General features: G+C 41.4%; 1 protein-coding gene across 1 annotated transcript; it reads right to left on the bottom strand.

The window, feature by feature from the left end:
* Window positions 1-2,695: 2,695 nt before the first annotated feature.
* On the bottom strand, window positions 2,696-4,215 carry LOC117646368 (protein ANTAGONIST OF LIKE HETEROCHROMATIN PROTEIN 1-like). The gene is made up of 5 exons (XM_034387248.1): window positions 4,095-4,215; window positions 3,890-4,002; window positions 3,263-3,814; window positions 2,965-3,189; window positions 2,696-2,878 (listed from the first exon to the last, which is right to left on the bottom strand). Exons 1-5 carry the CDS (start codon window positions 4,213-4,215, stop codon window positions 2,696-2,698), a joined length of 1,194 nt encoding a protein of 397 aa, XP_034243139.1.
* Between the last annotated feature and the right edge of the window lie 11,840 nt (window positions 4,216-16,055).

The raw sequence follows: 16,055 nt of genomic DNA, 5'->3' as shown, positions 1-16,055 counted from the left end.
CGTTAAAATCGTCCCACTTTAGGGGACTCGACGGTAGTAAGGAGGATTGAGTGCTCGATTGAGTGTGTGCTAAAAAGGCTGGCATGTAAGAGACATGTGTAAACACCCTCGGGTACTCAATAAACTCGCCACAACCAGCAAGGCGCGTAGTAGGTTCTAATTTGCGTCCGTTCGTCAACTAGCATTCCGTGATCTGTCCTAACCAGTTTTGCTCCTGCTGAATCCCTGAGATGGGTTTCCGTGTCGTCCATCGTCCTGACCGGCTTGTACAGACATCTAGGGAATTAATTGTTGCCGAACTTGTTAAAATGTACGGAGGCAAGTAAATTACCTTGAAATACTAGACACGAGAGCAACAAAGGGGACCTCGGCATTTTATTTATCTCTTTACACTGTTAAAAATTGTTGTTTTAAAACAACAACACAATTACCAACCTCGACAACGCTGTTGTTTGTGAACAAGTTTGCTTGTTTTAAAACGACGAATTCGTTGCTAATTATTTTTATGACTTATGCTGTTTCAAAACTATATTTTGCTGCGTACAAACAACCCGGACAATCTAAGAAGTGGTTACTGCGGGGTAACCGGGACTCTACTAGGTCTGTGACCTAATCGGCAATAAAAATTGATGCAAATAAGGCTGTCTACCGGTTTACAAACATCTTGTGGACGAACGACGCAACTCGTTAGTAAACAACGAAAGTCATTTGAAAACAACTTTGATCGCTAAGAAAATTAGCAACATATTTACTGATAAATTAAAACATAATTTTTTACAGTGTACGCATAAGTAAGTGATAGAGTTCTTTGTCCCAAGGATTCGGGCTGAGCGTGCTATGAGTGCCACTGAAGGTAGACTAGCGCCTCAGTGTTCGAGAGACACCCTAGGGCGTTTAGAAGTCAATCGGGTTACCCAAAATGCCTAAGACATTGGCAGTTTACGTCAAAGGAAGCTGCACGATGTCTCCAGCCAGAAAATGTATTGCGGGTTGCCTACTTCGTTATAAACGCGGACCTAACGCATTCCTAATATGACGTAAGTTATTTTCAGTGGTGAAGAATCACTTCATAGCTCGTTACGTTGTGTAGAAACGCGAAAATGTGGTCAAAATGCCGTGTGGGTCAATCTGGCCCGCTTGGCGCTTTACGGTAAAAGTCAATTTATCTCGGTCAAATATGGTCCGAGAACGTCCAGATTTCGAATTTAGACGCATTTCATCATTCTAGGAAAAGTCAGAAATTAGGGGGCTGCCACTTTCATTTTGAAAAGTTGAAATTACAGTTCGAAACTCAAAATGGGTCAAATTGGCCCGTTCGGCGCTTCTAGTGTTAAGTTAAGTTCAAGTTAACTTCTTCAGTTGAAAGATGTTTATAGATTTTATGAATTTGTTTCTCATAGTGAGGGTTACATTTTTCCTACTTGTGCTGTGCAAGCAATTTGTTGAGTTGTTTTTGATGGAGTGTATGGGTCCTAGCCAGTGGCATAATTTCAGCTTAATTGTGTGTGCTTTGCCAGTAGTTTTAGTGATGGGAGCGTTGCTGTGACAGGTTTTTAAATGTGTGTGCTGTGACTTGAGGTTGTGTCTCTATAAGTTAAGTTAAGTTTAAGTTAACTGCTCAAGTTCAATGATGTTCTTATTCATAAATTTGTTTCTCTTAATGCATGCAGGTTGTTTTTATTTTATTGCGCTGTGCAAGGTATTTTTTAAGTTAGCATGAAATGGTGTGTTGTTTCTGAGTTTGGGGTCTTCATTAATTTTATTTTATTTATTTCAAGCAAAATAAATGTCCATAGGGCAAGCCCTGTTGTGGACTGATCAAGTCATATTCAATTGGCAGTGACAAACCAAAAAAACAAACAAAAAAAACAAAGGAGTAGAGTAACATGAACTTTTTAGGACTTCAGGAATTAATTAGGACTGTACTCGTTACTGTACAGGTCTTTGTTTCATAATTTTATGATGACATTATGTTATGTGCTGTGACTTTGTTGTTTCGAGGTCCTCATTATTTTATCGTGTGACCCTTACTTTCCAAAGGCTGTTATGCTGTTCTGTACAAACTAAGTTAAAACTGTGTTCCTCTCTGTTTGGATCGCAGTGTTATTGTTTCTATTTTGAGTTGAGTGCTTTGTGTAACTTTAAGTGGATGGTTATTGGGTTTTGGGTTCCTTTATGTGATCTTAGTAAAATGCAGTATTTTGTTTCTGACATATCTGCAAGTTGATTTTTTAAAATACACAGTTCTTTACCTGCTGTGACTTAGTTGTAAGAGATTCTATGTTGCTGCATGAACCATTATTAATAATTTTGGTATATATTTTTGAGTTGTTATGCATGTATGTAACGAGCCACCTCAGGTATGCCTACCAAGGTTTAAATACTTCAGTGCTCAGTGCTATTGATAATTCTGTTCTAGTTTAGGTTGCATTCTTTCTACGTTGTTTAATCAACTTGAAATGGACTGGTTCTGTATCTACTTTTGGTTCCTTTATTTCTTTTGGGCACACAGCCATTTTTTGATTGATAGATTTGTTTCTTGTAGTTAAGGTTATCTCATAAAATACAATCATGCTTCAATTTCATATTGTTGTTATTTATTCCTACAAAAATAAGACCAAAGGAGCGATGTGTCTCACAAAAATTTCACACTCCACTGGCATGACATTACATTATGAATGTGAAGAATGTAAATTCAATTTTCATTGAAGACAAGCTGGGCCATATGATGCCTCAGTTCCACACCTCGAGCCATAGCAGCATGAAGAAGAGGGTGATCTGGCTCAATGTCTACATTAATATGCTCCTCTTCAGGGTCCAGAGGATCTTGCACCTGCTGCTCAACTCGAGGATGGATGTTGTTGATCAAACCTTCATCCTGTTTATTGAAAGAATTTTTCACTGTAATGTCCTCCACAGACACAACATGTCCTTTTGTAATCACAGGCACTTTGAGCTACTCACGATTGGCTCTCCTTGACAGAGGAGAAAGTTATGTAACATGACACATGCAACAACATGATTCACAATGTCCTCCTCTGAGTGGACATGCAGGTACTTTAGTCGACGCCATTTGCCTTTGAGGAGACCAAATGCCTGCTCAATTACAACCCTTCCACTTGCTAAACATACATTGAACCAGCGCTGAACATCACTTAAGTTCCCGTCATTTCGGAAAGGCTTTAGTACCTGCACCGAAGATGAAATAAAATACACCTCAAACAACAATGACTCATGAGACGCAGTAAATAGAAGGACGTACCTGATCAGTTAGGATATAAGCACCATCCCCAAGTATATATTGATCTGGTGAGAGATATGTGTTGTTTGCATCCTCTAACAGAAGAGCTGAAAGTGGGCTCCTACGAAATACCCTGGAGTCATGCTGTTTTCCAGATTCGCCAACGTAAATATCTCTGAACAGCAGTGTGTCATCACATACACCTTGCAGTGCAATAGAGAAGGTGCCGAATCGATTAACCAACCTTGTTGGATTCTCTCCTGGTCGAATTGTGTAAATGTGCGTGCCATCAACAGCACCAACAACTCCAGGTAGATGACACGCTATTCTGAATCTTTCCTCAATTTCTGTTCTTTCTCTTGCAGTTGGCCACTGAACATAGCTTGGGGCGAGATCGCAAAGAACCTGTAATACTTTTCTGTACATATAATGAAGTACTCCAGGAGAAACACCAAACCGTAAAGCGACACTCCGAAAGGAGTCAGGAGTGGCCAGGATCCACAATGACATCATGAGAATATGCCCCACACTCTTGTTTGAGCGCAGATCTGGACCCACTTGTAACGCAAGCTCCTGAAAAAAGAATAAAGGATTAAATAAAGATAATCCATCACAAAACAAAGCCAAAATCTCATGAAAGAGTCTTACTTCAAACACCACTCGCGACATCCTGAAGTGCAGCCTGAATGACACATCCGCCATGTATCGGTATTCGTCGAGGTTTACAGTAATCTTTGTCCACACAAATTCTTCTTGTTCCTCTAAATAGTTAATAATAATAAAAAATAAAGATTCCAAAGATAAAAATGTGCGTTGAAGCAAGTCAATGACTGTCAATAACCTGTACGCCTACCGTTTTCCTCGTCATCAAACAGAATCAGAAAGGCCAAGAGGGCCAGATCCATTTCATCAATATCTCCCGGAATATTATCAATTCGTTCAACAATTTGTTCTAATTGATCAATGAGTTCCATGGCGAAGAAAACGGAAAATAACGGAACACTCACGACGGACTCTAGCTAGTTGTTTACCAGCAAAGCGTAAACAAAAGTAAGTCTGGCAACACCGTGGCCAGTCAGCGCCTTGTAGCCCAGCACCAACCGTCCACTGTCCACTACACGAAACTGGATGTAACCCTATAGAGCAGGAGCACATCGAGACAAATGAAGGTTCACTGGGGATCAAATGAGCGGGAACATTCAAATGCTCCCTTTTTTGTAAGGCATGGCGTTTAATGCTGAAAGAAGTTAAATGTTGCAAAGATGCCTAGAAGGCATTTGTGCGCATCGAAGCACGCATAGAAGTTGCTGCAGAGTGTTAAGATAGCCTCATGAAACTTTGGCCTTAATGAAAGTAGGATCCCCAGCGATAGCGCCTGCTGGGTAGGCAACAAGCAGTACACAAACGTCCATAACCTCCAACTGCATAGCTTTTATTTGTTTCACGAGATGAAGTCCTAAAATTTTCAATGAATCCATGTTCCTGTGAGGCACGAATGCCAATAAATTCGTGGCGAGTCATAACCTCCGGTTAAATGGTAGATATATGGTAGAAAAGAAGTCGAAATTCAAGCTTCCCGCGAGATTGATCCCCAGTAAGTAAAGAACGTTCTGGGTCCCATCACCACTAGTGACTTCCCAGATCGCATCTGCTCCTGCTCTATATCCAGTTTGGTCGAGAGGACCGAGAGGACAAGAGGACTGAGTGGACGCGACGTTGCCGATTGGGCCATAACTTGTTAATTTGTTTTCAACAAATGAGCAGCGGTGACCGTGCGCGCGAGACGGTGGTGGTAGGGGTAGCGTCGGTAGCGTCATTCAGCGAGCGATCCCTGCGTTTCGCGGCTTTTCCCAGGAGTTAGTCGCGAAGATTTATTTTGTTTGGCCACAAGGTATGTTTGTGTTTCAATGAAAGTGAATGAACGATGAATGAACCCCTTTTTGAATTAGGTTTTCTTGATGGGGTGGGTGTTGCTATTCTAATAACAACGAGGTGAAGATGCACCTAGCTTTGTTAACCCACGCTAACCTCCGTTCCACTTTCTGAATCTTTTCTTGGACAAATATTTAAAAGCTTCCGTTTCTTTGCATCCAGTGTAATTACATCAATAAAATGCATCAACCCCGAGATCCACCTGTCTCGAGACTTCTGACTCCTCCAGGTAAATTGCAGTTTGTTTTATTTTCCATTTGTTTTTATATGAAGATTAGGTATTAATCGTCCTTCTTTGTTCTAGTCACACCTCGAGGTTCTCATCCTCTAGGGGATGTTACCAATATCACAGGTAGTTTTCAAGTGTTTTAATGCTATATCATGAAGGTTACGGTTCCTCTCATATTGTCTGTAACCTCTAACAGATTCGAGTGCCACCCCTAAGCGGAAAGTTATTATTCTAAGGCCCAGTGGCGCCCACTGAAATTTCATTTAGGGGGAGCGACTGATATTCAGCCCCTTACAACCCCCTTTTTCCTCTTCTCTTCTTTTTCCTCTCCTTCCTTTCTTTTCTTCCCCTCCTTTCCTTTTTCTCCCCTTTCCCTTTCTCTTTTCGCCTTCCCTCACCCACCACCGCAACCACCCACCCACCCCAAATCAGGGTCTGCGGCCGCAGACCCTGCACCCACGTGTTGGCGCCACTGCTAAGGCCACTGAACATCAATGTTGGTAAGTTGCATGCATTGCACTGCAGTCATGGAACGCGGGCCTCATAATAAATGACGGTGTTCTTAACCTTCCAGGATCACCATCTTTACTAGTCACATCTCGTGAGATTCCTCCGATGAGCAGTGGCCCCAGTGTTGGTAAGTTTTGTGCAATGCAACGCAGCCAGGAAATGTGGGCAACATACTAATCACAGTGTTTTTAACCTTCCCCAGGATCTTCATCTGTACCTGCATCACCACCTCAAGTATCATCGCCCCCAGCACCCTCATTCTCATCCTGTGCATCATCGCCCCCAGGACCTTCATTCTCATCCTGTGCATCATCGCCTCCAGGACCTTCATTCTCATCCTGTGCATCATCGCCCCCAGGACCTTCATTCTCATCCTGTGCATCATCGCCTCCAGGACCTTCACTCTCATCCTGTACATCATCGCCTCCCAGGAAAGTCATGCGGGTGGCTGCAGAGGAGAATGCCAAACCTGAGGCAAACATTATGGTAGCGTGCAGGAACGTGCCATTACATGTTGAAAAGGTAGGCACCTATCACTGATTTATATTTGACATTTATTGTCACAATTTTCTTTACCCATAAGCTTCTCATTGCAGCAAGAATTGGAGGATTTTATTACATTGAAGATGCACTCCTTGGGACTTGTAACCGCAGCAGGAGTGCCTATTACCCGAATTGTGTCAAATTATGAGCAGGACTGCTCCCTGCTTCAGGTAGGAAATGTGGGGATACTTGTTACTTCCCTTAGTGGAGTGAAGGTTGGAACTGTATTGATAATGGTTTTAATATTTCAGTTTCGGAATGAATCTGAAGCAAGAAGCTCGCTTGCTCTGAGTGGCATCCCCTTCAAGGGCAAGCCTTTACGGTTTGCCCTTCATGAGGGTGTTGCCCCGGCAATTATCAAGGGAGACGATGATTGGGTCTCATCCTTCTTGAAACATCTATTGCTGCGGAAAACAGCGTTTAAGAAAGGTCCCAGGAAGCCCATTTATGGCCAAATTGCCAAGGCCATGAGTGGAGAGGGGCACTGTGTGACACATGACGATATGTCAAAAAAAACTGAAGAGTGTAACGCAGTACTATGAAAACCTCCGGGATAAATGCCCGGAGAAACGATGTGAAACCTGGAAGCATTACTTTGATGATGATATTGACCCCGACTTCGAAGGTAAGTAGTGTGCATTTGTGTTGCGACATTGTTCCTAATTCATTATGGTGAGACATTTGTTGAAAAAAGTTCCTCCTCTTTTCCAGATATTCTGTGGCCACCAAATGCGTCATTTGCGCTTATCAATTCTGTCTCTACCCATGCCCACGAATTTGAGAAGCCTCATAACGCCAAAGAGGTGTGGGGAAAAATGGTCACAGATCTGGTCTCGTTCCACGACTACACTTGGACCCAGTGCCGAGGCAGGTGGATGAGATTGAAACAGATGTATAACAAGAAAGTGGATGAATCGCAGTGGTCCGGTGGTTCTAGTGACTATCTCAACTGGGAATACTGGGATGCTATGTGCATGGCCATGGGTGGCCCTGAGAGTGCTCAAGCTCCCCTCACATACAGCGTTGGTGCTGCTTTCAACATTAAAAAGAAGACAGCTTCTACTCCGCAGGTGGAACCTCCTCCAATGCAAGCACAAGGACCAGCAGCAGCACAAGCACCAGCACAAGCCAACACTGAACGCAAGCTCAGTCCTGCTGCACGCAGACAGGCTGCGAAGGATGCCAAAGAGCAGTTGCACATGCAACTAATGCAGGCACTTTTGAAGAAGTTTTCAAGTTAAATGCGGTGTTGAATCCTTATTTTTTAAAATTATTTGCAGTTTGATGTATGCTGCCTACCCTGTCAGGTGGTAGTTGTCCTTCCTCTTTAGTACAATCCTTGTTGTGTTTAGTTATTATTATGTCTTTGATAATTTGTTGATAATTTCCACCTCATTGTGATATGAATTATGGAAACATCTGGCAAGTTGTTGTCTCATTTAGGTGATTTTTTTTAAAGTGGGGTTTTAAGTAGACCTCCATAAGACAAACGCCCTCAATGCAAGGGACATTTGTAAGGGAGCATGCACTGATTTTTTTTGTTTCTTTATGATTTTAAAGAATGTTAATGTTTCATTAATGTAGTGATGTATACAATTCAGTATACGATTGTATTTTGTGGATGTTTTCCACATCAGTGTGATATGCATTATGGAAACATGGGCCATGTTCTGTTATGAACGTAATTCTTATTTGAAACGGGTCTAGTTCCTTAAATTGATCTCCAAAGTACATATTACTATGTTATTGTGTTTAGATTTTAACCAAAGTATTTAACCATAATACATGGTGATTTCTGAACTGATTTTATTGTTTCTTTATAATACAAAATGATGTTCATGTTGTATTGCTCAATTATGGTGGATGCATTCCAGTATTCAATAGTATCTAATTGTCATTGTCCACACCAAGGTGACATGCATTATGGAGACATTGAGCATGTTGTGATGTAGGTAATTTTCGTTTTAGCGGGTGTAGTTCCTGATCTCCAAAGTACATATTAATATGATACTGTTATTTGATTTTAACTGAAGTATCTAACTATTGTGCATGGTGATTTTTACCGTTTCTTTTTTTTTTATTTTATTTTATTTGCCATTTATGTCCAGAGGGTCAGGACCCTGTTGTGGACTGTACAAGGTTTAACATGGTGACAAGATGGAGGTACAATATACATAAATAAATAGAAAGAAATGTAGATACAGACATTGTAAAGCCCAGGCAATGATATATATATATATATGTATATATATAATCTATATATATATATATATATATATATATATATATATATATATATATATATTATTATATATGTATATTTTTTTTTTTTTTTTTAATATATGTTTTAACTGAGATAATCTTCGTAAACTGAAAGAGCACCCATTAGATACTTCTGATACATGTAATTTTTTAAGGCTTTGTTAATTTTATCTCTACTGGAGACTGCTCTTACAGAGGGGGGTAATTTGTTGAAGAGTAGGCATGCCTGGTAGAGCAGGCCATGAGTGCCATACTTTACCGAGGTAATGCGGGGTAATGAGAAATTTGGGCCTGTGCGGGTCTGGTATGAGTGCTCACTGTAACTGATATTTGTATTGACCATTCTTATCTGGTGGAAGTGAAAACAAAGAATTGAGACCAGGTTAGATTTACTCAGCACATCCAGGGGCATTATGTTGGTTCTAGAATAAAGCATTTTTGTATTGTATGTTCTTTCAACTCTGAGCATCAGTCTAAGTGCCCCATTCTGTAGTACTCTTAACTTAGAAATAAGAAGCTGGTTGGCAAGGCCCCAGATGGCAGGCATGTAACTGAGATATGAATGGAAGTATGCAAAGTAAAGGTTTTTTAGTAGAGGAAGGGGTAAGGTGTGCTGAAGCCTGAACAGGAGGCGGTTAGTTGCTCTTAGTTGTGGGATGAGTCTATTTATCTGGTCGTTCCAGCTCAATTTACTATCAACTAAAACCCCAAGATATTTGAAGGTCTTAGTTCTCTCAATTTTATGGCCGCCGATATGAATATTCAGATCACTGAATGAATCAGGGTCTTTGCAAAAGATTAGGTAGTTGGTTTTTTTTGCGTTTAGGCTGAGCTTGTTAGTGATGAACCAACGAGCCATTGAGTTGAGGTCCTCATTCATCCATTTTTCAAGTTGATCGGGGCTGGAGGAATCATATAGTAGCACAGCATCATCGGCAAACAGCATGAGCTTACCATGTAGAGCTAGGCAGCCAATATCATTAATATAGAGCAAGAATAGTATGGGTCCTAGGACAGAGCCCTGGGGAATACCACAAGTGATTGCTAATAATAGAGATTTAGTTGAGTTAATTTTAACATACTGTAGTCTATTGGACAGGTATGACCTGAACCACTCGAGGGCTGTGCCCCTTATGCCCATCTTATGGAGTTTGCTAATAAGGATGGAGTGGTTAACTGTGTCGAAAGCCTTTTTTAAGTCGATGAAGATAGCTCCAGCAAATCTGTTAGAGTCCAATGACAGTTGCACATCACTAATTAGATCAAAGAGGGCTCCTTTCGCGTCTCTCTCACTGCGGAAACCATATTGGTATTTATAATAAGTTTTGCTGTTTTCAAGAAATTTATCAAGTTGTGCCTTGACACATTTTTCGGTTATCCGCGAGGGGGCAGATGAAATAGAAATAGGTCGATAGTTACTAGGGTCCGTGGCTTGATCAGATTTATAGATGGGAATTACTTCAGTGGTTTTACATTCTCTGGGGAAGAATCCCTCAGAGAGTGATGAATTTACAAGGACAGTTAGCGGCTGAGTAATTGCAGGGCGAAGATTTTTAAGTAACATGTTGTTAATGCCATTAGGACTCGATTTGTTGTTTTTAAGATTACTTATGAGGCTATCAACCTCAGTTGCAGTTACTGGATGGAATTCGAGCAGGCGACCGGCTGGTTCTTTAACATAGGATAGGTAATCGTCATTATTAGTGGGTAAGGAAGCGGCTAGTGATGGACCAACATTAACATAGAATGTATTGAAAATATTAGCTATCTGCTCATCGTTGGTGTAAGTTATTCCATCAGATACTATTTGGCCAATGGTTTTACTGTCATTCCTACTAATCCCTGCAATATTTTTCAACGTATGCCAGATAGATTTTTTTTTTGAGATGGACGAGTTTATTTCCCCAGCCATGTGACTGGATTTTAGTTTGCGTCTCAGGCTATTGACTTCCTTCACCGCCAATTTATACTGTTCATCATAGTAGGGACTATGGGGGTAGGCCTTACGTTTTTTATACAGGTCCTGCTTTTTAATGGACAGCTCGGCTAGCTCATCAGTTGCCCATGGATTTAGTTTGTTACTTTTTACCTTTGGGGCATTCCAGACCCAATTAGCAGGTCGCGTAGGTGACCACTGCCGATTTCGTTCCTTTTGTGGTCAAATGTTACCTACCACTAGGGTAAGATGACCCTAAATTTTTAAGGTCGAAATATAAATATTTCCCGGGAAATATCGCAATTTGAAATTTTCTCTGAAATTTCTTTAAGTGGTTTTGAACAAAGTGTCAACTTTTGCGCGAATCCCTCCTGCTTCTAAAGTTTTTGACTCAGAAGGTCCAGACCACTGCTCCTTACGTAAAATTCAACAAGGAATCAGAATCCGTCGCCAAAATGCACCTACGATCGAGTTTAGAGGTCAAAAAATTGCCTTAAACTAAAAATTTTTGTTTTTTTTTGTGCCTAATTTCAAGGCAAAAATGTAAAGGGAAGCGGGTCTAAACATAAACTTCTCAATAGTGGAAAATGTTCCTTCAGACTCCCTCTTAACAGCTGCGGCTCGAAAAAGTTGGTTATAGGTCAGGATCAGGAAGCAGAGCCTCAAAATTAGATAACGAATTTAAGCGAATTTAATAAATTATGTACGCAGTAGGGTGCGTCGATATAGACGACTTTCTGACTACGACTCTTGGTTAGCGCTCTATGTTGATGAATTCTTTGTGCTGATTCCAGAACTGACCTCGGTATTACGATAGGACAACTTCTTCCTGTCCCCATGGACGTTTAGTGCCAAAAACGCGGAGTTTCAAGAGTTTTCTCGGTTTTTGGTCCCGCACACCATCCCAAACTGTCGGGGCGACTGTTGCATGGTCTGTTGGACATCACATCCACAAACGACAACTCTTGCAGTGTGGCCGGATAATCGCACACCTTCCATATGAGTTCCAGACGACCAGAGGTTGTAAAAAGGACTGACGGGGAAGGTAGGACGCATTGCAACCCCTGTGCGGGGTCTGTATAGCGCTTAGAGAACTAAGAGAGGAAAGGCGTTAGAAGTAATCCTCCAAAATGGCCGTAATCAGCCGCTCTTGCCGCGCGCCAATAGCTGTATAAGCGTGCGGCTCTTAGCTGGGCTTAATGTCTTTTTACCTTCCACACCACTTGTATCTCCTCTGCAAACTCAAGAGTGTACTCAGTACACGCTAGTTAGAGTGTACTCATCCGAGTATTGCTAGTGTACTTACTCATGAGCACACTCTAACTAGAGTGTACTGAGTACACTCTTGAGTTTGCAGAGCAGTCGTCCACGATCGAAGAACCAGAAGATGAACAAATCTGGAACTGGCGTCAGCAACAACCTTTGCAGACTCCTGCGAATGGACTGGATTTTGAGTTGTCCGAGGCGTATATTCTCCAAAAGCACTTTCGTCTGTTTCTAATACTTTTTGACACAGGAATTGAGAATATATGTCGATATTTCTCCTTGAAACCGGACTCACCACCTACTTTCTTTCTTCCTGCCTTCTAGTTTTGTTCTTTTCCGATGACTAGAATGCTGTATTTAACAATATAAGGGAGTGTCTTAAACGAGTAGAAAATCCTTTTCCAGCTAAGACCTGCAGGCCCATACAGTTAGTTATCACTGCGTGGCAAGAGCGGCTGGTTAACTGTCTCGAGTTGGCCCCTGCACTGTTATCTAAGTTGCGATACTTTCAACACAAAAACGTGCGATGATATCCGAAATGTGATTCCCACGAATCATTGCTCCTGAGATGCAATGACTTCTGTATCGCACAAAATTCTGCAATGATCATCGCAACTTTCTGCAATGAGGATCGAAATTATTGCAAAAAACTGTGATGATGACAACACAAAATCTGTTATCATTGCAGTTCTTTGCAATGATCATTACAAAATTCTGCGATACTGTAGCTCATCACACCTTTTAGCAATGATCATCACAGAAAAGTGCTGTGAAATTTGTATTGCGCAGAAAGTGCGGTCTGTATCGCAAGTCAAATAACAGTGTGGTTAGCTGTCCCAGAGACGTCCCCACCACCACCGGCCGGCGAGGGATTACCGGCTATCCCCGGCCCCGGGTCGGCCGGGCCTACCTGGCCGGCCTCTGGTTAGCGGTTCCTCGGCGCCTCCCGGTTGTCGGGACAGCTAACCAGAGCTGACTGTAACGCCTTTCCTCTCTTAGTTCTCGCTATTCAGACCACGCACAGGGGTTGCAATGCGTCCTACCTCCCCGTCAGTCCTTTTTACAACCTCTGGTCATGGTACAGCCAGACCGGGTCGCTAAAATACTCCATGTCATTTAAAAACAGGCAAAATAACGAAGAAATTAGTCAGAATAGCATAAAATTTGACGTCTGGAACTCATATGGAAGGTGTCCGATTATCCGGCCACACTGCAAGAGTTGTCGTTTGTGGACGTGATGTCCAACAGACCATGCAACAGTCGCCCCGACAGTTTGGGATGGTGTGCGGGACCAAAAACCGAGAAAACTCTTGAAACTCCGCGTTTTTGGCACTAAACGTCCATGGGGACAGGAAGAAGTTGTCCTATCGTAATACCGAGGTCAGTTCTGGAATCAGCACAAAAAATTCATCAACATAGAGCGCTAACCAAGAGTCGTAGTCAGAAAGTCGTCTATACACTGTTATCCAAGTTGCGATACTTTCAACACAAAAACGTGCGATGATATCCAAAATGCGATTCCCAAGAATTATTGCTCCTGAGATGCAATGACTTCTGTATCACACAAAATTCTGCAATGAAAATCGGAATTATTGCAATAAACTGCGATGATGACAAAACAAAATCTGTATTTATAACAGTTTTCTGCGATGATCATTGCAAAATTCTGCAATACTGTAGCTCATCACACCTTTAGGCAATGATCATGACAGAGAAGTGCGATGAAATTTGCATTGCGCAGAAAGTGCGGTGTGCATCACAAGTTGACAAACAGTGTATCGACGCACCCTAAGGGAGGGTGGGGCACCTATTGACAGGGGCACCTAGTGACACAGGGGTGCCCTGGCCACCCTATGGCGCTTTCAGACATCTTGAGGTGGCTAATCTAAAGGTCTTGTGCTGTGGAATCATGTTCAAGTGAGAGTGAGAATTTGAACAAAATATTTTAGCACCTAGAATAAAAGCCAGAAATTAATTACCCAAAATCACAGATTTTGTGACTTTTTTACGAAATGTTTTCTCGCCATTCTTCCAGTAAATGGCACTGCCGGTCATTCTGACCCTTTAAACAATAATAAGGACCTTTAGTAAGTTGTTTTCGCTTAACCAGCTCACACATATGATTTCATTTCCTTGATATCAAATTTTGAACGGAAAAGAGCCCCCGGGGCAGGTAGTGACAGACACATTCTATTTACCGTATTTCAACGATTTAAACGTTCCAAAACATCGATTTGGCAACCGCAAAGTAAATTGTCACCGATTGTCACACAACGAAACATAAATGAGAGTACTTTGTACGACAATTTCGTAGAACATTGAATTTGATTGGCAATGTAGTAAAATGGAGTTTCTTGCGAAAAAATGGCGCCGTTCAGAATGGTTTGATATTTAAAAAGCTTAAAGAGCCTAAAACGGATAATTTTCAATAAGCTGGAGCGTCGCTCTATGCTGGTAATGTGAGTTATATGACCTGTCACTAGGTGCCCCGGGCTGGGGCACCAAGTGACAAGTGCAGAGGTCTGCGGAAAGCTGTGTAAATAATAGAAATAGGTGTTGTCAAAACGCCATAACATGTTTTTGCGATCAAGGAAGGATCATAGCAACCTTTTGAAGTGTAAGCAGATTCATTCCTCGCACAGTATCGGAGTGAGTGCCAAAATCCAAAAAGTGTCACTAGGTGCCCCACCCTCCCTTACTGCGTACATAATTTATTAAATTCGCTTAATTCGTTATTGGCGAGCGATAGCGAGCCCTTGCCGTGTTTGGGCGCTCCAAAAAGTGACTGGTCGTGCGTCTGTCTGTCTGTCTGTCTGTAGCGTACACGCTCACGTTTCTCAGCAACTACAACACTAATAGTTACCAAATTTTGCACCGAACATCCCCTAAAGGTCCCACAGGGGGAGTTTATCTTATATTCACGATTACTACCGTTTGAAATATTCAAAACATCTTTTTGAATTAGGTTCTTAGCGTGGTTAGGTTGGCAGCATATATAGCAATTTTTCATACTGGCGGCCGCGGCTCTCAAATACGGGACTGGCAAAACATTGGCAATTAAAACAAAATAGAGAGGGGAAGGGCTTAGAAGTGAGTTCGGTCTTAGTTTTTCGATATTCTAGAATGATTGAAACCCCTCCGGAGTGTCAACACAGTGAAATACGGAAAAAGAAAGTGACAATTATTACGCGTTTCGTCCGTCCGTTCGCCCCCTCCCCTCCCCCCCCACAGGGGAAATGTTTTAGTCAGTGGAGTGTGTTTGATCGTTTGATAATTGCAAGAATGATTTGGTCTTTTTAAGTTTTGAGAGTGTATTTCCATTTTTATTCTCAGACATTATACTTTTTAGTTTTTTGCTTTGCTCAATAACAGTTAGAAAAAAGATCAATACAATCTAAAAGTACAAACCAGACACTAATCTTGCCAAAAAAATAGTCTTTGCTGACTCTTGGCACTGACTCTGGGGAAAGGCTTCATTGCAATGCTGTAAGTTTACTATAGTACTAACCTTAAAGATAACTATATGGTGAGTGAGAGTAGCGCATACATGGTTTGACATTGACATCTGATTCAATGGACGATTCAGTGACTTGGTCATATGATTTCATGAGACGATTCTTTTAACTTCATCATACATTGTCTGCGACAACTGGTAATTTGTGTCAGTCATGGTTTGAGTTGGCTGTCTTTTTAATTTATTCAGAATGTTAGGTAAATACTTATGCTATACTGTTTTAAAGATTAAATCCACATCATGACTATCATTATGAATAAGATTAACTTGCTTTTAGCAATAAGTGGGCTCGACATTGAATTCAATAAAAAAGATTCATTGGATCTGACAGAAGGTCTTCTCCGTAAAGAAGTTGCAATCAGCCTGCCTGTAAATGTGTCTCTTTTTTAAATTTAAATTTAGATAAATCAATGTAGTTTTATCCACTAGTTTAAAATACAAGGGAGATAAAGGCTTTTTAGGTATTACTTATAACATTGTGTATTCATAAGTTCAATAACAAGGAGATATCGAATGGTAATTGAAGCATTTGTGAATCGTATTAAGTAATTCAATGCTGGCTGTTGAATGTTACTCGACTGAGTAACAGTGTCAGGGTTCATGTTGCGACACAATGAACAGG

Source organism: Thrips palmi, unplaced genomic scaffold (assembly GCF_012932325.1).
Source record: "Thrips palmi isolate BJ-2018 unplaced genomic scaffold, TpBJ-2018v1 HiC_scaffold_19, whole genome shotgun sequence".
NCBI classification, from domain to species: Eukaryota; Metazoa; Arthropoda; class Insecta; order Thysanoptera; family Thripidae; genus Thrips; species Thrips palmi.
This window is presented reverse-complemented; position numbering and strand designations above follow the sequence as displayed.